This window comes from Bubalus kerabau, chromosome 11, assembly GCF_029407905.1.
Source record: "Bubalus kerabau isolate K-KA32 ecotype Philippines breed swamp buffalo chromosome 11, PCC_UOA_SB_1v2, whole genome shotgun sequence".
Classification (NCBI taxonomy): Eukaryota; Metazoa; Chordata; class Mammalia; order Artiodactyla; family Bovidae; genus Bubalus; species Bubalus kerabau.
In genome coordinates, this window is record NC_073634.1 from 102,390,660 (window position 1) to 102,415,091 (window position 24,432).

At 55.2% G+C, this 24,432-nt stretch overlaps 1 protein-coding gene across 1 annotated transcript; it reads right to left on the bottom strand.

The window, feature by feature from the left end:
- Positions 1–17,473: 17,473 nt before the first annotated feature.
- IER5L (immediate early response 5 like) lies at positions 17,474–19,070 on the bottom strand. The gene has a single exon (XM_055539209.1). It carries the CDS (start codon positions 18,861–18,863, stop codon positions 17,646–17,648), a length of 1,218 nt encoding a protein of 405 aa, XP_055395184.1. The 5' UTR covers positions 18,864–19,070; the 3' UTR covers positions 17,474–17,645.
- Positions 19,071–24,432: the final 5,362 nt, after the last annotated feature.

The following is a 24,432-nucleotide window of genomic DNA, read 5'->3' on the forward strand; positions in this document are numbered from 1 at the left end:
GTTTGCTGTTTAGCTGCTAACTCATATCCAACTCTTTGTGACCCCATGGACAGTAGCCGCCCCCGCCCAGGTCCATGGAATTTCCCAGGCAAGAATACTGGAGTGGGTTGCCATTTCCATCTCCAGGGGATCTTCCCAACCCAGGGATTGAACCTGCATCTCCTGCATTGGCAGGCAGATTCTTTACCGCTTAGGAAAGTACAACCTCTTTTTGTAAAAAAGTGAAAAATCTATATTTTTGATCAGTCTGTCTCTCTGTTTGTCCATGTATGTGGACAAAAGACCAGAAGGCTGTTTCTCTGGATAGTAATGTGCTTATTGCTGAGTTGTGGGGCGTGAGGATTTGGGGAAGCTCTGCATCACTGTTTCTGCCTCCAAAAGATGGTTATGAAGGTATTAAACATCATTACTGACTTCACGAAAAAGCAAATGATTATGGGGAACTTTTAACTTTGCTTTTTGTTGTTCCCATTTGATTTTTTAAATCTTTCTATAGTGTCTGCAGGCATTTCTATAATATCCAAAGGCATGGGCTTCCCAGAGGTTGATAAAAAGTGTCTGAGAATGCAGGAGATGCGAGAGACATGGGTTCAATCCCTGGGTCGAGAAGATCCCCCCTGGGGTAGGAAATGGCAACCCACTCCACTATTCTTGCCTGGAAAATCTCATGTACAGACTATAGTCCATGGGGTCACAAAGAGTTGGACATGACTGAGCAACTGAGCACACACACCCACAAACACACAGGCATAATATCCACACGTCATTTTTTAGAATTAAAAAAACCTTCCCCCTAAAGAGCACTGGAGTCTGGTGTACTTCTGACAGCGAGGTAGGTGGGAGAGAGAGGGGAGGGAAGACTTGCTCAAATTTGTCAGGGGAAAAGAGGTATGTTCTAGCAGAGTCTCTCTGAGAGGGAGACGGGCAGGTGGGCTGGAGGCTTCCAGGAGTAGTCTGTTGGGGGACTCTCTTCAGTCATGTCTGACTCTGCGACCTGTCAGGGACCAGTGGCAAGAGCTCCTGCAGGCTGGACCAGCAGGGGAGGCAGCTGTGATTCCTCCCAGAGCCTTTGGGTGGGCGGGAGTGGATGGGAGCCTGCAGGATGCCAGCAAACACAGGTTGGGTACAGAAACTAATGCTAGAGTGGAGTGCATTTCCTCTGCCTGCGACCTGCATTAGGGGTGCCAGTGGTCTCAGTTACACACACCAAAGGACCAATGGGATGAAGGGTTCCATTCTTCCCAGAGCTTTCCATACTGTGGAGGCTGGTTTCCCAAGTCCCAGCAAAGGGGCAGAGCCTCAAGGCAGCACCCTGCACTGAGCAGGGGACGTTGAGGGCCCCGTGCCCAACACCAGGTATGCTGGGGACAGCACCAGGGCTCTAGGGCGTGTGATGGTGGGAAGGACCTGGGGACCAGGGTTGCCTGTGTGACCTTGAATAAGGGTCTGCACCCATCTGAACCTCTCAGTTCTACATGTGCATGTGGATGGCAGTCCACAGCCCGAGGCTGGGGTGGTGTCCACAGTGCCCGGCACATGGTCGACTTCCCACGAATAGAAAGAAGCAGAGGGATGCATCGCCTCCCGCCAGGCAGTAGGCTGTGTTCCAGGCTGGTCTCCATCCGCTGCTCCTGGGCCTCTGCAGCTGGATTTTCGCTAACCTATACATAGACTTCCTGGCCTGCTGGCCCCTTTCCCCTCCTTATTTGCTTGGGCGACTTAGCAGCAGCAGCAGCATACTGGGGCTTTCCTGGTGGCTCAGTTGGTAAAGAATCCACCTGCAATGCAGGAGACCCGGGTTCAATCCCTGGGTAGGGAAGATCCTCTGGAGAAGGGAATGGCAACCCACTCCAGTGTTCTTTCCTGGAGAATCCCATGGACAGAGGAGCCTGGCAGGCTATGGTCCACGGAGTTGCAAAGAGTGCCATGACTGTACACGCACAGCACGTGGACGTTCTAACCCTTGAGCTCCATCATGGCCTTTAGTTTCTCACAGATGTTTCAGGACAATACACCACATACAAGGTGGGTGATGGGAACGTAGAAGATGGGAGGGGGCAGGGAGGCTTCCCTGCAGGTGGGTCGAGGGCCCATGGCAGCGGGAACCCCCGGGGAGGCTCTGAAGTGTAGCTCGGGCTTGGTGGTCCCACTGCTGACTGCTAACCCCGGGCCTGACCTCCAGCCTGGATCACACTGGCCTGGTGAGTCCTCCTGGCTGAACAGTCTCCTTCAGGGGCTGTTCCCGCCCCACTCCATACACATTCCTGCACTGCCCCCCCACACCGTGTCCTCATTTGCCACTGCTGCTCCGGGCCCCAGAAGCCACGTGCGCACTAACCCCTGCCGGTGTCCTCTGAGGGACCTCGGAGCTGGCAGCTCCTGAGCCCGGCCTGTGTGTCTGACCCTGGGTGAAGTGCCTGAAAGCACGTCTTACCTCATCCTCACTATGGGCCAACTATGTACCCATTTCTCAGAGGAGTAAATCAAGGCCCAAGCGGGTCAAGGTACTGGCTGGATGGGGGTGGTGCTGAGTCTCTCCCGTCAAAGCTTACGCCCCAGTAGCCTCTCCTGGACTGAGGTCTCAGGGTGGCCCTAACTGCCTTGTGCTATGCTCACTCAGTTGGCCTAAGAGCCCCCCATCCTCTTCCTGCTTTAGAGCTCGTCTCTCCAGGGTCAACCCTGCCTGAGAGGCATCTTCTCCCAGAACCCTGCTTCCTTCTGGGAGGCAGGGCTGGTCCACACAAAGACAACGAAGAGGCGGATGGCAAGGCCGGTAATGACAGTGCTGGCGGGCAGCCACGTGTCAGCTCGCAAGAGGTGCTTACATGTGCCCTCGCGGAGCCCCCTCAGCGAGCCCGGAAACTGGCATCACTTTCACATTTTAGGGATGATGAAATGGGCTTGGAGGATTTCAGTGGCGGCCCAAGGTCTCTGGCTCCTCCTGCGGAATCAGGGGACGTGGGCTTGTTCGGCGCGGGTGCTGTGTTGGTGAGCAGGATGAGGCACTTCCAGCTGGGCAAGAGGAGGAATTTCTACAGCCCTGGAAACTGCTGGTGGCTGCTGGCTCCTGCTTCTCCCCCAGGCCCATGCAGCCTGTCTCTGTGGACAGCACCATCCATCTGACCCCCAATCCAGACTTTAGCCTGTCTTTCTTCCATTCCCCAAATCCAACCCATGAGCAGGTCCAACTGGATCCAACCAAGTGAAAGTGTTATTTGCTCAGTTGTGTCCAGTTCTTTGCGACCGCATGGACTATATAGCCCACCAGGCTCTTCTGTCCATGGGATTCTCCAGGCAAGAATACTGGAGTGGGTAGCCATTCCCTTCTCCAGGGGATCTTCCCAACCCAGGGATTGAACCTGGGTCTCCCGTGTTGCAGGCAGTTTCTTTACCATTGGAGCCACCAGGGAAGCCTGGGTCTATCCAAATTATAACCCAACTCTGCCCACTTCTCTCTGACCTGCGCTGTGGCCACCTTGGTGTCAGTGGCTGTCAGCTCTCGGCAGGCCCCTATGGTATCCCCTTCTCTGGTTCCACTCTGCCCTGGCTTCCACACTGAGCTGATCGCAGGTGCGTCCCATCGTATTCCACCAGTGGCTTCTCACTCCCAACAGAAAACTCACACTATGATCTGACCCCTCTGACCCTTTCCATTTTCCTACCACTCCCTGTGCTTTCTCCCTGGCCCTCTAAGATGCCAATCTCACTCCTGCCCCAGGGTCTTTGCACCTGCTGTTCTCTCTGCTTGGCCTGCCTGGGCACCAGGTTGAACAGTGGCTCTGTCTGGTTGTTCAGGGTTCAGCTCAGATGCCACCAACTCCCAGGGGCCCTCCCTGCTTTCTCTAGGTTGCAGAGGGAGCCCTGACCACATCAGCTGTTCTCTGTCCTGACATAGGCCCTCTGTTCTATAGATTGGAAGCTTGGTGAGGGCAAGAACCAGGTCGATTGTGTTCACCACTGAATCTCCAGTGCCCGGAATAGTGACTGCCCCAGAGTAGGTTGTTGTTCAGTCACTAAGTCATATCTGATTCTTTGACACTCCACGGACTGCAGCACGCCAGGCTTCCCTGTCCTTTACTATCTCCCGAAGTTTGCTCAACCTCATGTCCATTGAGTTGGTGATGCTATCCCATCATCTCATCCTCTGTTACCCCCTTCTCCTCCAGTCCTCAATCCTTCCCAGAATCAGGGTCCTACCAGAATAGGTAGGTGCCCAGTAATTCTTTGTTGAGTGAAAAGTGTGAAAGTGTTAGTCATTCAGTCGTGTCTGACTCTTTGTGACCCCATGGACTGTAGCCCGCCAGATTCCTCTGTCCATGGACTTCTCCAGGAATGAATACTGGACTGGATTGCCATTCCTTTCTCCAGGGGATCTTCCCAACCCAGGGATCCACCTCGGTCTCCTGCTGCTTCTGCATTGCAGGCAGATTCTTTACTGCCTGAGCCACCAGAGTGAAAGAAGGAATAAAACTTCCTGAAGTTGTTCTAGGAAAAGCTGGACAGCATGGGCTGGACAGGGTCCCAGGTGCCAAGTTGACCCTCTCCAGGGCCCAATGCAGGAGCCCTGGGGCCCCATGGAGGGTCAAGCTGGCAGGACAACTTTCCAGGGTCTCTAGCTCTAAAGTTGGATGGTTCTGCGGTTCATTCAGAGAATCACAAGGAAGCATCCTGGATGAAGGCAGGGCAGACCATGTGAACTTGGCTTTGAGTAGGCTGTTTGTGGGAGATCCCCAGGGGTGGAGAGGCACAGCAGCAAGGAAAGAGATGGAACAGGAGAAGCTCTGCTTTGGATAACAGACAGATGCCACCTGACATACGAGGGAAAGGTCAAAGTGTCCATCCCGGCAGTCAGGGCTCTGCTGGAAACAGGCCTCCTAGCTGGCCTCTTCTTTGCATCTGAGGCCTCCCCCGTGGGTCTCCTCTGCTTCACTGACAGGAGCCAGCACTTATTCATACCATCTCCCCAGTGCCTGGCTGACCCAGAGAAGTGGATCCATTCAGCCAATGGAAGTTTACTGAGCACCTACTATGTGTGGTACACTGTTCTCTCCAGGAGCTGGGGACAGAGAAGGGTCAGATGTCTTCCTGCCCTAGTGAGGAAGAGGGATGAATGAACACATAAATCTACTGTAAAACATCAGGCAGTGGGTCTTCTCTGGTGGTCCAGTGCCTAAAACTCTGTGTTCCCAGTGCAGGGGGCCTGGGTTCAATCCCTGGTCAGGGAACTAGATCCCACATGCCACAACTAAGTGCAACCAAATTAAAAAAGAAAAAATGGAAAAAAAAAAAAAAAAAACCACATCAGGCAGTGATACAGGTTACGGAAAAATCAGGGAGAATGCAACAGTGGGGTGTTACCTTAGAGAGGTAGTCAGGGTGACATGGGAGCGAGAGTCGGCCATGGAGAGAGCTGCGAGAACACGCTCACAGAGCACCTGCTAAGCCCCTGAAGTGGGAACAGCCTTGGCAGTTCGGAGGGCAAGGTAGAGGCCGGAGGGCAGTGAGTGACGGGAAGCAAGGGCATGAGTGGAAAGGCAGCCGGGCTGGGCAGCACGGAGCCAGCTGGGCCATAAAAGGACTCTGTGCTTTGATCTGAGTTGGCCTGCAGGAGAGTGTGCTGGAGTCCCACCTGGGGGCTTTTGCAAGCTGGTCATGTACATCTTTTTCCCACTCTGTGACGTTCAGTGACGTCACATTGGCAGCTTGGAATTGCCTAGCTGGGAGTATTTACACCACCAAGATGTGCAGTTTCTACAGATGAACCCTGCCCTCCACCTTCCAACTGGTTTTAAACATTTACACTACTGGGAAGTTTTGAGTTGGGGAGGGATATGGTCTGTTTTAAATATCTTCAAATATCAGAGAATAAGGAAAGTGGACAGTAGGAGGCTGAGAACAAAATAGGAAGTCTAGGACTTCCCTGGTGGGCCAGAGGCTAAGACTCTGTGCTCCCAATGCAGGGGGAACTAACTACCTCATGACATAACTAAAGATCCTGCAGGCTGTGACTAGGACCCACTGCAATCAAATGAATAAATAGTTAACAAACAACAACACCAGCAACCACTAAACTAGGAAGTCTAGTTAGCAGGTTAGTGCAGTGATCCAGGGGAGCGATGCTGTGGTTGGACTAGGAGAGCAAAATCGATGGTGGTGAAGAGGGTGGGCTGTGAATCTCCTCTGAAGGGGAGCTGCCAGAATTTGCTGATGGACTGGATTTGGGTTTCTGAGAAAAGAAGGAGTTCAGATATTCTGATGTAACTTACTGGATGATGGTGCCATTGATGGAATGGGAAAGACCCGGGGAGTAGGTGTTGGCGGTGGTTCTCAGGGGTTTGGGTTCTGAGATGCCCAGTGCCCCAAGAGGAGAAGTCACACAGGGCTGGGACCTCTGGGTTGCATTCGGCATAGAGGTCCCAGCTGGAGATGGAGTTGTCAGCTGGTCGATGGGACTGCATGAGTTTTGCTGGGAGAACGTGACAGGAAGGAGAAGGGGGCCAAGGTCTGAGCCCAGAGCCTCCCCTCATTTCGAGGAAGGGGAGAAAGCGAAAGCGTTAGTCGCTCAGTCGTGTCCGACTCTTTGCTACCCCATGGACTGTAGCCCGCCAGGCTCCTCTGTCCATGGGGATTCTCCAGGCAAGAATACTGGAGTGGGTTGTCATTTAGGCTCCACAAAGGAAACTGGGGAGTTACGAGCCAGGAGAATAGAACTAAATTGCTCTCTGCCCAGCTGATATTTGGGGGGTTTTGTTTTTCACGCTAAGCAAGAGGGGTGAAAGGACAGATATCAGGGATTGGTGGCTGTGCAGCTCTCATTTCTCTGGGAATAGAATCCCTCTTCCCTATGGAGTACCTATGGAAAGGGGCTGAAGTGGGCTGACCAATCCCCTTAACCTTAGGGATGGACATATGCCCAGACCTGGCCAATCAGAGGGCTCCTGGCTCCCCATCAGCTGTGATTGGTTCAGGAATGAGCACGTGACCCAGACTGTGCCAATGAGTGGCATCCCTGGTACTTCCTGTTGGAACCATGGGAAGATGCTCCTTCTGCCAAGGTTGCTAAGCTGGGGAAAAGTTATCCTGGGGATGCTAGCGAAAGGGCCAGTGGTGTAATTGTGGGCCCAGTGCAAAATACAAATGCAGGATCCTCTGCTCAAAAAGCAAGAAAGAGTACCACTAGCAGTAGCTAGAACACTTTTCCTTCCTTCCACCGACTCTCAACTTGTCGTGGTGGGTTTTTATTTTTTTTATTTTTCTATCTGCTGTGTCATTCTAAATAAGGAAAAAATAAAAATGTTAAGTGATTAGCATGAATTTTTACCATTCATCTTCATGTTGTGCAATACCAGTTTAAAATATTAGAGCATTTAATTCGTGTAACACAAGTTACACAATTTGTATTTTGTGGCTAGTCCTTGACGGTACCTTGACATGGCCAGAAAAGACAGATACAAACCAGATTCAAGAAGGTTATAGGAGGAGAGAGAGCTTCCCTGGTGGCTCAGATGGTAAAGAATCCACCTGCAATGCAGGAGACCCAAGTTTAATCCCTGGGTTGGGAAGATCCCCTGGAGAAGGGAATGGCTACCCACTCCAGTATTCTTGCCTGGAGAATCCCATGGACAGAGGAGCCTGATGGGCTACAGTCCACGGGGTTGCAAAGAGTTGGACATGACTGAGCAACTAACACACACACACACACACACACACACACACAGGAGGAGAGGATCCCCCAGGCCAGTGGAGTGGCTGAGGGGATATCGCAGAACCTCGCAGACATCCCTCCACCAGGCCATGCGTGACCACGTGCGTGTTTCCTCTCTCTCTTGGGCCTGACAGTTACTGAATTACTCCTTCCACCAACCACCAGGCTGATGTGCTGAGTTCTGATCAGAGCTTGGATCTAGGCACCTCCCCCACAAAAGGACTCATCTCAACCTCCAGCAGAGGAGTGACCCCCCCCGCCCCCCCCCCCCCCCAACACACACCTTAGTCCCTGGATAGAGGGTAGGTAAGAGGCTCGCCTCCTCCTAGTCACAGTCTCTTGTTGGTTTCTAGACAGGTCGTGGTGCTTCCAACCCAGGGTAACAAGGGCTGTCGCCATGCCCTGTGGTGCTGCTGGGCATGTAGCCTGACCCCATCCTCCCTGTCTGTTCCCAGGGTGAAGGGGAGCAGTGGTCACATGAGAGGGGATGCCAGGCAGGGCCGGGAGCCAGAGATAGGGGAGTCAGGGGCAGAGAACCTCTTCTAGGGAGGCAAGGAGGTACCAGGAGGCAGGATGGCAAGGGAGTTGAAATTTCAAGCCCTCAGCGCATGCTTCATTGTCTCATCCATTTCACTTACAAAACGCAGATTCAAAGTCAAAATGATTATGGATTTCAGGACAGCATAAATGTTAAGCCCCATCAAGACAGCAGGGTGTGGAACCCCAGGCCTGGAGTCTTTTGAACGTGGGGCCCTGGTGGTGGCTATACTAGTCATGTGCTGGTGGAGCTGGCCCTGGCTGGTGGCCCTCTTGCTCACGCCCCAGAGAAAACCCAAGAAAAGGCCAAGAAGAGACAGGAAATGCCAAGAGACTGTGAGTGAGCCCTGGTGACATCATGTGAGCCTCTGGGTCCAGCTGTGCCTGGAGCTGAAACACCATGGACTTTCCAGTTCCTGAGCCAATGAAGTTCTTTTTTGCTTCAGTCAGCTTCGATTGAGTTTCTGAGGCCTGAATAAGGGGGGACCTGCAGAGGAGAGGATCTAGGCCTGGGAATCTGGATACCTGGACTTCTCGGTTGGCTTAAAGTGTTTGGAACTGTCCATCCATCCAAATGGTTGGATGGCATCACTGACTCAGTGGACATGAGTTTGAGCAAACTCCCGGAGATAGTGAAGGATAGGGAAGCCTAGTGTGCTGCAGTCCATGGGTTGCAAAAGAGTCAGACACGACTAAATAACACAATCCACCCAAAATGTCTGTGAGTCACGCAGAGATCTGACTGCCCCTCCCCAAATGGACCTGTTCTGTTCTCGGCCAGGTCCTTTATTTGAGTTAGACCACCTGTTCTTTGTCCCAACAAAAGGAAGCTTTATTCCTCAGCCTTCCAACCTTCCTCAGGCTGGTTGATCTGGGTGTCAAAGGAGACCCTCACGTTCCCCCCTGGGGTGAGGGATGTATGTGTGTGTGAGTGTGTGGCCTGGAGGGCGGCTGGGAGCCAGGAAAGGAAAGTGAGAAAGGCTCTAGGGAGTGTTTAAGAAACATCAGAAAATGACTGGGTTGGCGGGGGCAGAGTGGGGAGGAGTTAGAGACCCAAGGGTTCCCCAAGAGTGGGGAAGGGGTTGACTGGGGGAGGGTGGGCAAATCATCTCTCAGCCACTGTTTCTCCTTTAACTCACTCCCTGAATCCATCCCTTCGTTCATTCCATCACCAAGCCTACATTCTGAATGAAGTCGTTAAACCCGCACCAAGTAACTGTTGACTGTCAGGCATAGCCAGGCCTCGAAGATATCCAGACACCTCACTGGAGATTAACCTTTTTGAAGACACGAGTGCCAATTTGTGGAAAGACCCAAAAAATCCACCAGAGTTTAATTCGCCTTCTGCAGTCCCAGCAGTGAAAAGATCTTGACTGAGTCCCTCTGGATAAAGGTGCATCTTCTTACTTCTTAGGTAATCAGTTTTGTTCAACAGGAGAGAGTCAGAACAAAAAGTGTCCTGCATTTTGCAGAGGACGTGTATTATCTCAGCGGAGCTGACCAGTGATGATATCGCAACTCTGGTTTATTGGGCGCTGGCTGTATGGCAGGCGCAGGGCTGTAGAAGGCTCACTGCATAGGTGGGTGCTCACGAGCATCCTCACTGTGCAGACAAGGGTTTGGAGACTAGGAAAAGGGCCCGAAGAGCCTAGTGTCTCCTAGAAAGTGGCGGAGCCCTGTGGGTAACCAGGTCGGTGTGGCTCCGATGGCTGAACTTAGAACGACAAGTCCCATCTTTGGACAGGCCCCCTCGTGGGGAGGTGGCCCCAGGAAGCCCTCTGGTGCTTGGTCTCTGCGTGCTGGTCCACACTCCGTCATTTGATATTAATAACTTCCAGGGAGGGGATGTCTCACAGGGAACTGGTGTATTGCCCTAGGACAGCCCTCCCACCCTCCTCCGTCCATTGGAAAGAAGGACAAAGCTCGCATTGGCCTGGAGCCTCAGCCTCTCCGGTGTCACCAGGGAAACTGGTTGGGACAGCTGCTCCAGACTGTTGTTATACTGGTTTATCCCCTCCTTCTGTCCCCATCCCCCGAGCAACCCCCTCCCCACCATTGCCCTGGGGGAAGGCGGGAATTTTCTATAACACCAATAATCACTACCATTTCTTGAGTGCGTGCTGTGTGCCAAGCATTCCAAGAAGCCCCTTCTTGGGTGACAACTGAATCCTCCCATCCCTGCCTTCCTCTTTGGTCCCACCTCCTGCCACTCTGCCCATTGCCCTCTGCCTCTTGAGAGCCATCTTCCAGTTCCAACATGTCAATGAGTTCCTGTGTTTAGTCCTTCTGCCTGGAATGCTCTTCCCCCATTGTTCATCCAGCTAGGGTGGTAGAGATTTCTAGAGCTCACGCATCGGCACTTCACTTCTCTTTCCCAGGCCCCTTGCAGTTAGGCAGGGTCATGGGGCTAATTCTGGCCAATGGGCTGTGAGTGTTAAGTGAGCAGAATTCCTTCCCTTGCAGAATAATCCAACTCCTGAATTGCCGCTGAGCCACTGCGTGGGGGGAAGCATCCCGGAGAGTTGTCCCATTCAGCTGGCCTTTGCATGATCAAGGAATTAATCTGCGTTGTGTTGAACTGCTGAGATTTGGGGATTAATGTGTTACCGCGGCAGAGCTTATCCTATACTGACTAATACAGCTGATCTATTTAGATCTCAGCTCATGTGTCACCCTCTCCAATCACCAGATTTAAAGTGATGCTGCCAGCTCCTCACTGTTTCATTTTCCCACAGCACTTATCTCAGCGTTCAGTGGTTCACTTACTTATTGTCTGTCTCTCCATTAGCACATAAGCTCCATAAAAGCAGGGTGCTTGTCTATCTTGTTCATGCCACATCCTCAGTGCCTAGCACAGGGCCTGGCATATACAGGTACTCAATATATTTGAATTAATGGGTGAGTCCATGCATTTCTTGAATGAGTCAGTGACAGAGGCAGGTGGCCATTCTCGTGGGTAGATGTGGAGTCTGATCTTGCCACTGGCGGTTTTCTTACTGTGATTAGATATCAGACGGCTGGAAGCAATGGTTCTTTTGTCTATATTTGGAGTGTCAACATTGGATTCGGACCTTCCTTGTTTCCTCCCACTCTATCCCTTCAGACCTGGGAATGTGGGCCAGCTAGGAAAACGACTCATCCCAGGTCCCAAGCCGAGCCTATAGCCAAGCCAGAGTCTGCCCCTGGGTTTCCAGACTCCTAGTCCACAGAGCTTTGTGCTGAGCTTTGCGACTTTGTCTTTAGTTTCAGTTTAAGTCACTGAAGACACTTCCTGAGCATTTCCCTCTTAACTACCCACCTGGCCAGGTAATCTAGCAAAACTCTGAGCAAAACATTCTGTGATGATTGATGGGAAGGACGGGGCAAAGTTGGGACAGGGGTCAGAGGTGAGAACAAGCAAGACTCCCTCCAGAATGCCTCCCTGGGGTTTGTCTTTTTGTCTCACAGTCTCTTGGCAGAGACAGAGTGCGGCATGCTGAATTCTGGGGAGCCAAGGCCTCTTGGTCGAGAGCTCTGTTCTCAGGGGTTGAGCCTGCCTCAGAAAGGTTGAATAGCCCTGCTCCCCGCACTCTGCTCTGTAGCATGCTGAACATTGATGATAGTACCTGTCACATCACATTATTTTCTCTGAAAAATATGGCGTTAATTTTTTTTATTCTAAATATAAAAGTGATACATGCTCATTGTAGAAAATTTGGAAAACACAGAAATGTGCGAATGGTGAAACAAAGGTCATCTGTATTCTCTCCACCTTTCAAGTGTTTCAGTATTTTCCAGCTTCTATTCCGTCGGTTTCGTCTGCACATGTGATCAATAATGTTACCTGTTCCCCAGATGTCCCTGGGCCCTGCCAGCTGGGGGTGTACAGGCAGGCATGTTAATTTCAGCAGGTCCCTCTCCATTCTGCTGGCCAGCACCTTGGCCTCCCTTCAAAGCTTTTTCAGCTGGGTCTGGGAGTGCCAGGGGGAACCATGTATGAGCTCCAGCCAAGTTCCTCCACTTGGGCCTCCTTGTGGGTACCCACTGCCCTAGTCCCCCGAGGGTGGCTCCTGTCACTGTCCCTGCCCCGGGGCCTGCAGCCTCCCCTCCCCTGGTGATTCCTGAGTGGCAGCCCCGGGAAGAATCAGATGGCCCTGTGGCTTCATTATCCTGGTGAGGAGCAAGGCGAGTATTTTTTTTCCAGAGCTGTGTTGGCTGCATTTAATCACCCAGGCCCTGAAGCAGCCATGCCTGCGCCCTGGGTGTCCCCAAGTCCCACATGAAAATGCCCCCTTTAACTTCCTCTCTCTGGAGGACATCTTTGGTCTGTCACTTTTCTGAGAAGAGACCTCCTTCTCTGTCCGTGAGCTTGCAGCGGGGGAGACCAACCACCCTCTAACTCTGCTGCAGGTTTGGGACAGGACAGGGTCCTTCCCTGAGATCTTCTGAGCTGACAAGAGAAGAGGATAGCCGTTCTTGGGTGGCGAAGATGTGGGATGGGAAGCCAGGAGCTGCTGTCATGAGAAATGGGTCTGCAGCAGGAGAGTGGGCACCCAGTGCAGAGAAGAACGTCACAGGAGGCAGAGAGAGCATCTGGAGGTTTGTCCCTGAATCCAGTTGTACCTGAAGCCTGCTCCAGCTCTGCCCACTGTACAGCTGAGTGCCATGAACCAAGAAATCCCACTTCCTCCCATGCTGGCTCCACTGTCCCCTATCATAAGGGTCCTGACAAATGCTAGGAAGAGGTCAGTTTCTGTGCTGGGTGGGGTAGGATAAGACACCACTGTCCTGTGTGTCTCTCCATCCCTCCACCCAGAGCATGAAGTGTTAGAAGATGTGTGCCCCCAATCTGCTAGTTCAGGTTCAGCTGCAACTAACCAGTGTTGCTATTTAGACAACATCCAGGTCATTTGACGGCTCACACTGTAGTATGTAATAAATCCTTCTCCACTAGACTGTGAATTCCGGCAGTAAGACTGGCCACTTCGTAGTCGTGTGATTTCGGGCAACCTTTCTCATTTCTAAAACAAGGACGCTCATGGTATATTTCTCTGAGAATAGCTGGGAAAACTCTGTGAATTCATACGGAGGGACTTCACTGTCCTTTTCTTTGATGTTCTTTTTTGAAGTGATCAGCTCAGGGCTTTGCCCTGGCTAGGCACTAAGTGGGACACCCTGAAAATGTGTGTCCCATGCATGGAGAGGCAGAAAGACTCACCCTGTTACCAGAATGACACCCCCCCCTACCCACGCACAAACACACACATACACAGAATAGAAGCACTCAGAGTTCAGCACCCCACGCAGTGACCCTCCTGGGAGCCCAGGGCATCCTCAGCCCCTGGCTTCCCTGGAGGGCAGCCTGCAGCTCTCCCAGGCTCTCAGCTGTCATCCCAGCAGCTCCATATTGCTAGGAGCACAGCTTGGAGCCTGGCTCAGCCCTACACCACATATCAAGGGCAGCAGAACCTGCAGTGTTCTAGGAGCTAGGGGAATTGTGCGTGTGTGTGCATGCGTGTGCACTGGTTAACCTGGGGAGGGGGGGAGAGCTTTCTAGAGTCTGGCTTCCAGAACTGCTCTTCTCTGAAAGCTCTGTCTCATCACTAAGTCCCCAGTCTTTTCCAATCTCCCTACCTCCTCAATGAGTGCCCCCAACCCCAAGTCTTGCCTGGGGGCTCCTCTGGGGTCTGTCTGGGTCATTTTCCTGTAAAGAGCAGGGCTTGTCTGTGCATGTGGGTCTGTGGACTCCTGGTTTGCCTGCCGGCCTGCCCCTCTTTCTCCTTCCCCAAGACCCATGTTGCCTTGCTTTCAGTTGTGTTCTGCTGGGGAGCATATGTTAGTTTCTCAGGATGTCCTGGGAGGGCAGGCAGAGCTCTCGCCAACCTCCAGGGGAGGGGTCATGGCATCGAGTGGAGTGGGGATGCTCCTTAGGGCTCTTGTGTTGGGGACAATGCATTTGGGTGGGTGTGGCCTTCAGTGCGGGGTGTACTGTAACATCAGGATGGCTTGTGTTGCTATTTCAGGTGGACCTTCTGAGTGTGAGAGGTGGCCGGCCAGGGGATTGTGTTATCGGTTGCTGCACGCTGTGCTCAGGGCATTGACCGTTTGCGTGGCTGCCCAAGGTCCCTTGGCCCTGAAAAGATAATTGAGTGGAAGGACATCTCTCTTCCGGGTGGTCCCGGCGCCCTCCACCCCCTGTCCACGGGGATCCCTGGATCCCAATATGCCTGAGGTCTCTGGGCACAGCTGAAGCTCAAGAAAACCTAGCAAAGGGGAGGACAACCTGGGTCCGCGTTCAGTTCAGAGCTCTTATTTCGCAGGCCACCACCCACGCTCCCTTGCCAGTAAGGGACAGGTGGGAGGTCCCAAGCCCCTCGGCTGGTCCCTTCGGGTGCCCAGGTCCGACCTCCCAACAAAGGCGGCCGACCACGTGCCCTTCCTCGAGGCGGGCCCGGAGTGGAGAACGCACGCAGCCCCTGGGTTTCCGCTCCAGCCAGGGTTCGAGCCAGACCGCGCTGCGCCCGGGGTGGGCGCGGAGCAGCCCCTCGCAGCACCCTCCGCCACCCCGGGTTGTGCCTCGCCCACTCCCAGCCTCAGCCTCTGCAGCGCCCTGGAAGCGGCGCTAGGGGGAGCTGTGGCAACTGGCTTGGTGGATTGAATCAAAACCGCGCATCAAACGGCTATTCCTTGGATTTGCAGGGGATGGGTGGGTGGGGGGCGCACGGGGAGGAGGGCGACACACTGTTCCCCCTCCTCAGCAGCTCCAGACTCTTCTCTTCCCGTAGGAGGCCGAGAAAACAGCCCTGTTTGTGTGTGTGGGGGTGGAGGGGGGGTGAAGGTGCTTTTCCTCCCCGGAACTCACGCCTCCGTAGCCTCCTTCTTTCCTCCTCCCCCATCGTGGGCCCTTCGCGGCCCCCCCCCCCCCCGCAAGCCCCTTGGCTCTGGAGTGTCCCCGAGAACTTCGCCTCGCGCGTCACCGGGACCCAGAACCCAGCGGGCTCCTGGGACTGGCTTGCGTCCGCCTCTCCGAGGCTTGGGGTGGGGGTGGGGGGTCCTTTCGGCTGCAGCCCTTCCTCTCCCTGAGAGGGGCGTGAAGGCTAGGGTGGGGGTGTGTAAGCAGTCCTGCTGGGGGGAGGGGCTCGCGCAGCCAAGGGGAGCGCAGGGGCGAGAAAGCGAGCGAGAGCACTGGGGAGACAGCCAGGGACAGAGAGAGGGGGGGCCAGCTATCAAATCAAGAGCAAGCTGCCACTTTGCTTTTTCTTTCTTTTTTTCTTTTTTCCTCCCCTTCAGTCTTTCTTTCCTATCCCCTCTTAAGCTGGAACCACCCCGCGCGCCCCCGGGCCCGAGGCGCGGCTCCAGATGTGAATTTGGTTCCAGTGGGGAGGACGCGAGCTTCCTCGGGGCCTTGGCACATTCTCCCACTCTGAGGTCATTCCGTAGGTGGTCAGAGCGCAGAGCGCGCCTGGAGCCTTCCTGCCTCCATCCACTGGGGAGGGAAGAAGAGAGGCGGGCGGGAGGGCGCGGAGAGGGAGAAGGGAGGGGCGCGAGGAGGGAGGGAGACGCCGCCAGCACACCACCAAGTGGCACCGAGCAGTGATAACAAACTCAACTTAAAAAAAAAAAAAAAAAAAGGGAAAAAACTTCCCCAAGTTGCAGCCGGAGATGTGCGGACGTGCGGGCGGAGGCGCAGGGCGGGGACTGTGGGTGGCCCAGAAGCCCCCGAAGTCCCCCGGCGGCTCTCCCCGGCCCAAGAGAGCTCTGAGTTGAGGCCGAGCAGGCTCTGCGCCCCTGGCTGGGTTAGGAAATGTGATGGTGGCTCGCTCGGCTTCCTGCTGGAGACCCTGGGGGCGGGGGGACCGGTTCCCGTGGGGGTCAGGCCCCTCTGCAGAGGCGGCGGGGGGGCCGGGGAGGCGCGCAGCACCGGCTTCTTCCCCAGCAAACGGCACTCCCTCCCATCCCTCTCCCACCCCTGGCCCTGCGGATGTGGGCAGCTCCTGCCCTCCCAGGCTAGGAGAGCTGGGCTTTGCAGGAGGGTAGGGGTCTCGTGTCACCTCCCTCTATCCTTCCCGCCACCTCCAGGCCGACCTGAAAGCAAGGCACCGCCATCCTCTAGAGTCGACTTTTTTTATTAAGATGATAAATTTAAAGAAATCATCTGAACAGTTTTACCCGGTTGATACACAATTCAGAATGCACAAAAATACAGGGGAAGGAGGGAGAAGGGCCAAGAAAGGAAGGGTTGGCAACTTGTTTTGGAGTCCACATGGTGTGATGGCAGAGAACCAGAGGGGCTGCAGGCGAACCCCACCTTTTTTTTTTTTTTAACAACAAAAGGCTTTAAATTAAACAAAATCTATCAAGCTGAAGACACAGGACGGGGTTCTTACGGGCTCGAACAATGCTGGTTTCATGAAATGCAACAGAAGACTGAACCAGGATAGTGCAACTTAGAAGCACACACACACACACACACCCCCACACCCCACATCTGACCAGGAACTTAGAGAAAAGTCTCCAATGCAGTCGGCGGTCCCGGCCCCTCCCTCTCTCGGGGCCGCCGGGGATCCAGGTGAAGGAATCGACTTCCTTTTTTGTTTAGTGGGGACCGCAGTGCTGGGCATGATGGGAAATGTAGTCGGCCGTGCCCGCCCCCTACCCCTTTCCCAAACAGTGTCCGAGAGTGTCGGGGTGTCCGGCGCCACCTCCGGGTCTGGAAGACGGGTGGAGGAGGGGAGGAGAACAGAGCCAGAGGGGCGGGGAGACGAGAGGTTCAAGACACCCGCCCCGGGAAGAAAAGAAAAAAAAAAGTTGAAGTGTTTTCATTTCTGCCTTCTCATTTTGAGAACTTTGGAGGCCGCCCCCAGAGAGGAAATGTGACCCAAACCTCCCTTTCGGAGATAGAGTTTGCCTTTGTTTTTGCTCAGGATTTCACAAGACCCATTCCTCACCCCGCGGAGGGACTCGAGAGAACAGAGCTCCGGGCTTCCTGGGTCTGACAACTGATTGGAATCGGCGTCCGAGACCCCGCGCCCTCCTGCGCTGCGCCCTCGGCGCGCCCCGGCGGTCCGGGCGCCCTGCCTCGCCCCCCGGCTGCCCGGCACCTCCTCCGGGCAGCAGCCCTTCCTCACGTGGCTGGCTCCTCGCTAAACACCACTGCAATCGGTACAAAAAAAAAAAAAGAGTAGGAGAAACACAAAGCATACTTAAATAGGCGCTTTTTCTCTCTGCAAAAATAAAGTCCAAGATCTTAGATTTCTTTTTTTTTATTTTACAATTTATAAAACATCAGCCGTCTCCCTCTGCTCGCCCCCTGCTCAGCCCGGAGTGGCCGGGCGCCCGTTCGTTCCCTCCTCTCGCCCCTTGGCCGAGTCTTTGTCTGGCCCCAGCCCCGCGGGGCCCCGGGGCCCCGTGCCCTCGGGGGTCCCTAGAAGGCGACAATGGCTCGAGTCCAGGCGCCGAGGCTGGCGAGCGCCTGCTTGGCGCACAGCTGCCCGTTGAGCGGCGGCGGCTGCTCGGAGGAGTCCGGCTGTCGGCTCACCAGCCCGGAGAAGCCCGAGCCAAAGATGGAGATCAAGTTTGAGATGTTGGACGCGTCCGGGGACGAGTCCGGGCAGAAGTCCTCGAAGCGAGCGCGCTTGCAGGGGGCGAACGGGACGCCCCCGGGGGGCTCGGCCCCCAGGTCGCCCGCATCGTCGTCGTCGTCGTCCTCCTCCTCCTGGCCAGGGTAATACTTGCGCTTGCAGCCGGTGGCGGACGCCAGGCCGGGTCCCGGGGCGCCCTGGCCACAGCAGGGGCAGTGGGCGGAGGCGCAGCAGTCCTGGTGCAAGTAGCCGTTCTCCACCGTGGTCACCACGTGAGTGTCCAGGTCCAGCACGGTGGTCTGGCTGCTGCAGTGCACGCCAAAGTCCGAGGGGGCCGGGTACGCGCCCCGGTAGAAGCCGGGGGAGGAGGCGGGGGCCGGGGAGGAGGGCGGGGAGGCGGCGGCCGCGGCCTGAGGGGCGGCCCCAGGGGGCGCGGAGGGCGCAGAGCAGGCGGCCGAGGCGCGAGGGTCCCGCGGGCAGAGAGAGGCGGGCGGCGGCGGCGGCGGCAGCGGCGCAGGACCCGGCTGCAGCGGCTCCAAGGGCTGCCCGCGGTGGGGCGCGCCGTGCGGCGGCTGGAGCGCGGCGCACCCGGGCAGCTCCGAGAGCGCCCCCGCGCCGCCCGCGGGCGCCCCGGCCGCCGCTGCCGCCGCGCAGCCCCTGGGCGCCGGGTGCTGTTGCAGCTGCTGCTGGAGGTGCAGCTGGTGGAGCTGGTGGAGCTGGTGCAGCTGGTGACGGGCGACCGGTTCGCGCGCCTCCGCGTCCCCGGCGCCGCCAAGTTGGAGAGGGCCGAAGTCGGCCGCGCTGGCCGGCATGCCCGGCGCCGCGTACGCGAGGTGCTGGTGCTGGTGGTGGGGCGGCTGCTGCTGCTGTTGCTGCTGCTGCTGTTGGCGCCGGTAGAGCTCGGCGTAGCGCTCGCTCAGGTAGAGCTGGCGCGCGTTGCGGAGCACGTAGGACACCAAGAGGTTCTTGTGCAGCTTGATGCCGCCGCGCTGGGTCCGGGAGCTGTGGATCTTGCGCAGGGAGATGCTGATCAGGCTCTGGGCGTCCAGGGCGCACTCCATGCTCCCTTGAAGACGGCGGCGGCGAAGCAGCCGCGGCCGTTGCTGCTGCTAAGGCTGCTGCTGTTTCGGCTTCCAGCCGGCCTCTGGGACGCGCTGGGCAGGGGAAACGGAGCCCGGGTCAGCGGGTCGGCTGCGCTCCGAGAGGAGCCGCCACCACGCGCTGCGCGCGACCCGCGGGCTCGTGCTCCCCAGACGGCGCCAAAGCAATGAGCCTCGGCCGGCCCGGGCCCCAGCTATTTAGCCGGGCGCCTGGGCCCCGCCCCACACCTGATGAGCCAATGAGAGCGCCTCAAACCTCCCGAGTGACGGACGCTGCCCGCCCCGGGGCCACTAAGCTGGCCAATCAGACCAAGGCGGTTCCTTTGTGCTATTCAAATACCGAACGGACCCGGGGCCTCCAACGCTGCCGCTGCCTCGAATGTTCTCCTGGGGCCGCCGCGCCGCGCGGGACTTGGAGTCACGGGGGCCTCTGTCTGCGACGTGGCCGCCTCGCAGCCGTCACTTTGGAGCCCGTGGCAGCCCTCGGCCTAGTTCCTGGGAGCCCAGGGTCGGTTCACCTGCGTGCTGCTGCGACGGCTCCTCCCCCTTCCGCATGGCTGGGCCTCACCTGCGGCAGGTGCGCGCAACTCCCACTCCCGGCCACGCGGCACCTCCTTTCTGATCTGTCGCCCCCCCGGGTGACCCACTGGACCCAAGGCTTTTGCAAGAGACTCGTGGGGCTGCCGGCTTGACCTGTGGGGACTCCTCAGGGGAAGGAGATTTCGAGGTCCCCTCAGTCGCTGAGAATGTGGGATCTGACTCCTTGACTTTTTGGTCGAGGGGCCTCAGAGAACACTCAGAGAAGGGCCGTTCTCTCCGTTGGTCTGACAGAAGAACCCCAAACATGGTGAATTTTGATCTCCCCAGATGGAAAAAGCTTGGAGGCGTGCCCCTGGCAAACACCTGAGGTCTAAAGGCGTTCTGAGAGCTGACATCCAGTGTCCTAATCGCTGGTCCTGTAACCTCTCCTTTCTTTCCTAATAATAATGACAATAGGGACTATTATGATGTACCTAGTATGGGGGAAGCCCTGCCAGAAACGCCTGACTCCCTCCCTGAGACTGCCTGCAGATAGGGACCTCAGTCTTAGAGGAGAAGGGTGACACTCGGGAAATCAAGCAGCCGAGGAACTCGCCAACTTAACTCTTGTTGACGCTGTTTTCCTTCTTGTCCTGAATCGTTCATGGGGCCACCTGCTTCCAGCTGGGAGCTGAGACGGTGGGGATTTTCTCCAGGGGGCTCTTGATCTGGACTGGTTAGCCTGAACGGGGGTGACTGCTGCTTAGAGTGTGTGTCCGGGGGGGGGGGTCTCTTTGAAGTGCCAGGACGTTTGCCTGAGGAGGGGGTCCTTGAGTTGGCCCTTGAAGGAGAAACAGGGTTCACAGAGAGTATGAAGGCTAGTGGGCCTTGTGTGTGTTGGGTGGGTGCTGCGTGGGAGGAGGGCTCAGAGGCAAACTTCCTGCTATTTCACCCTCTGCTTGGGGTTTCTTCCAAGTCTCTTCTTTCGTTGGGCCTCTTGTCCTCAGCACCTGCTTCATCCCTTGGCAGGAGTAAAAGACTCAGCCAGCCCATCCAGCACTCTCTCGGTGTCCCCTCAGATTTAAGAATTCTCCAAGTTTGTTTCCTCCAACAATTTTTCAGCATCTACTCAGTGCCAGGCAGCAAGGTTAAAAACAGATTTAGGGAGAACATACCCTATTTTTCAGATGAAACTTGGGGTGCTGACAGTGGAAGGGACTTGCCTGAGGTCCCACAGCTCCAGATCCAGTGCTCTGGCCTTTCCATGCCATCTGTGCACAATCTCAAACTGGTCTGAACCCCTGTGATCAGAAGAACCTCTTCTGCCTCCACCCAGAGAAGCCAGGATTGACACTTTAGGGGAACTGTGAGAAAAGGCATCTTCCATTATATTGGTGATCTGCTGACAGGGACACAGAATACAACTTGTTCATGTGCTAGTATTCGTAATAATAAAAATATACTGCTCCTTACCTCCCTGCTGCTGCTGCTGCTGCTGCTGCTAAGTCACTTCAGTCGTGTCCGACTATGTGCGACCCCAGAGATGGCAGCCCACCAGGCTCCCCTGTTCCTGGGATTCTCCAGGCAAGAACACTGGAATGGGTTGCCATTTCCTTCTCCAATGCATGAAAGTGAAAAGTGAAAGTGAAGTCGCTCAGTCGTGTCCCTAGGGCCTGTCTTAAAGACACACAAAGACTTCATTCTTTTATCTATTTTGTTTTGACCACACTGCAAGGCATGTGGGATCTCAGTCCCTGGCCAGGGGTCGAACCTGCGCCCCTTGAAAGCTCAGAGTCTTAACCTCTGGACTGCCAGGGAGATCCCTCATTCATTTATTTTTGAAGTCCACCTTTGAGATGTCATTACCATGTGGAGAGAAGTGGGAGGTTCTGTTTCTACAGTCAAGTCTGGGATGGACAGTGTCTGGCACGTTGCAAGAGTGTAAGAATGTATTATTAATGCTTATTTTGGACCTTCATTCTGTCTTTGCCCAGATTTTATTGGGGCAAGCTAAGATTTTGAGAGTTTGTGTCTTGCTCAAGGTCACGCAGTCAAGAAGGGGTGAAGGCAGGATTTGAACCCAGGTCTGTTTCCAGCAGCAGAACTTGCTTTAGGTTCTTTGAAATCAGCCATTTGCTTCTGCCATGGGTGAATCTGAGTCCAGTTCTCAGGGCTCAGCTCATGGCGAATATAACTTTGATTGATCAACATTCCACCACTTTCCTGCCAACTGCTCTGAAACCAGGGCCTGCGGGGTCCACAAAGAAGAAAATCCCTCTCACAGCTCAGCTCATCATTGACAACTGTTCTCAGAGCAGCACCTCCTAACTCTGGGGGCCCAGATGGGACACCAGGGTAGGGAGGGAAATGGATTCCCTAGCGACAGGTTGAGGGCAGGGGAACCAGCACCCCCTTCAGCCTCTGCCTCAAGGTGGGTCTGAGCTCTAAGGCTCTTCTGCTCCCTGGGGCCAGCTGAGGAGTGGTCAGTCCCATCTGCATGGCCCCATTCTTTGGGTCCTCCTGTCTGGGGCCCATGTTCACTTGGTCTCACCTCCTTGGGAATGGAGAGGTGGGCTAGTGGAGAGGGCTAAGCAGTTGTCTAGCTTAATAAAAACCCTTGATCTTTTTTGGGGTGGCCTGGAGGGGGCGAGTTGCTGCAGCTGTTGTAAGGACACACTTGCTGAAGGAGGTAATGCAACAGCTGAGCTATTTGGTGCTCCTGGGAGCAGTGAAGATGGGAGGGTACACAGTAGGAATTCAAAGATATTTATCGAATGGGTGGGTCTCACACAAGGCTTCTGTTCCGATGGTCAATGGCTCAGAGCAGGGGACTGCGGACCGTCCAGGGCATCGAGTATGTGTATGTATACATGTGTGTAAGAATATCCGTGTGTGCATCTGTGCATGAGGGTGGGTCCAAGTGAGACAAGGCTTCTTGGGATGAAGGGCTGGCCTTATTGGTGGGGCACCTGAGAAAGGCTGGGGCACTCACCTTTCCCCCTAAAGCTGGAAGATTACATCTGGCCCTGAATCACTGCTCTCTGGAGGAAGTTAATTCATGCCTAAATAGTTACTGAGAGAGTGCTGGGACAGTGTAGAGCAGGTCACAAAACCTATCTGGACTTGGGCTCCTGTCAAACCCCAGGGGGTGTCACTGGAGCCGCGAACACCTTGGAATGCCACTTAGGCCTGGGGACACCTTTCACTGGGTTCAGGAGGGAAGACATGCCAGGAAGTTCCTAGTCAGCTTTGGGACTTGCCTGGTGGGCTCTCAGGGACCGATTTGGGGAAGAGGATGCAGAGGCAAAAAGGTTAATTGAAGATTTGTGTTGGGAGAAGGAGGATTTGGAATTGACGTATTCATTCCTTTCTTCATTGGCCAGAGAGCTGTTTCTAGAACCTTACCCTGGAATCCCTGCAAATGGATTAGGGGGAACTAGTTGTGATCCTGCCCTCAGGAGGCCACAACTCAGAGAGAAGCAGAGGAGATAAACAGACCAGATGATGCAGAGTGATAAGTCTGTGATAGGAAGGAAGGGGCTGGAGGAGGGCAGGGGAGGGTCCCCAAAGCTGGCCTGGAGAAGGCTTCCTGCAGGAAGCTGAGACTGGGAAGCCAAGGACGGGGAGGGGTCTTTTAGCAGAGAGAACAGCCTGAGGCTCAGCACAGTGTCTGGTATGCAGTAGGCACTCAATAAACGTTTGTGAAATCAATCAATCAGTAAGTGCAAGTATGCAGAAGACACTGTTAAAATTGGAAGGGTCCTAGGCATCGGGCTGCCCCCATCCATAATTTCAGATAGGTAAACTGAGGTCCGAGGACTTCCCAGGTGGCTCAATGGTAAAGAATTTGCCTGCCAACACAGAATTTGCCTGCTAATTTGTTCAATTCCTGGGTTGGGAAGATCCCCTGGAGCAAGAGATGGCAACTCACTGCTGTATTCTGACCTAAAAATCCCATGGACAGAGGAGCCTGGCAAGGTAGCAGAGAATCGGACATGACTGAGCGACTGAGCACACACTCACACAAACTGAGGTCCAGAGAGGAGGAAGGATGCTCTGAGTATGTCCCCCAGGGATGGAACTGGAACCCAGGCGTCCCATCTCCCAGTCAAGCCTCTGGCTTCCCCAGCTCGCTGTCTCCAAGGCTTGGAGTGGGGGTGACTCCATGGGGACAGAGATCGACACTGTGGGCAGTGGCAGAGAAAGCGTGGGGCACGGTTGAACGCAGGGGTCACTGTTGAGTCCTCTCTGAGGCTCAGAGTCCATGGTGCTTGGATGAGGGAGCCTGTTGCTACACCCCGCAAAATTTGTTCTGTGGCTAATGGGCACTGGGGAGCTTGGCTGGGGTCCCAGAGCTGGGGAACACCCCTCCTGCCCTGAAGACCCAGCATCCTGTCACCGTCCCACATACAGGTTAATGACCCGTCTGTGTTTGCCCAGTATGGTCCAGGGCAACAGGCTCAGTGCCCAGGAAGACATCATGGCTCCTGGCTTCAAGGTCTTAAATGTAATGTGGAAGGTTGACAGCAGCTTGGTTTTTTGGAGCTCTTGTTCTCTGCCAGCCACTGCCTCCCATGCTGGTCTCCTTGAAGCTCCACAGCAACCTTTGAGGCAGGTTTGGTTATCATCTGCATTTGATGGATGAAGCATGTGAGGCTCAGAGGGCTTGGGTGACTTGACTGGGATCCTCCAGCAAGGGAGGAAAAGCGACTCTGATCCCAGGACTCTGGGGAGGTGGGGGGCACCAGAAGCAGCAGGGGAGGAGTGGAGACCCCCGCTGTGAGTTTTGGATTCGTTGGCTTTTGAACGAATTCTGTCCTTACCGATGGAATGTGCATGCAGAGTTGGTGTGATCTCTCACCTGGGGGCCTCTGCCCGAGCACCTGGCACAGGTTGGGTGCCCGATTGTTCGTTCACTCACCCACTTATTCATTCACTCACTCAACCATGCACTGAGATAGTGAACGACAGGGAAGCCTGGCCTGCTGCAGTCTACAGGGCCGCAAAGAGT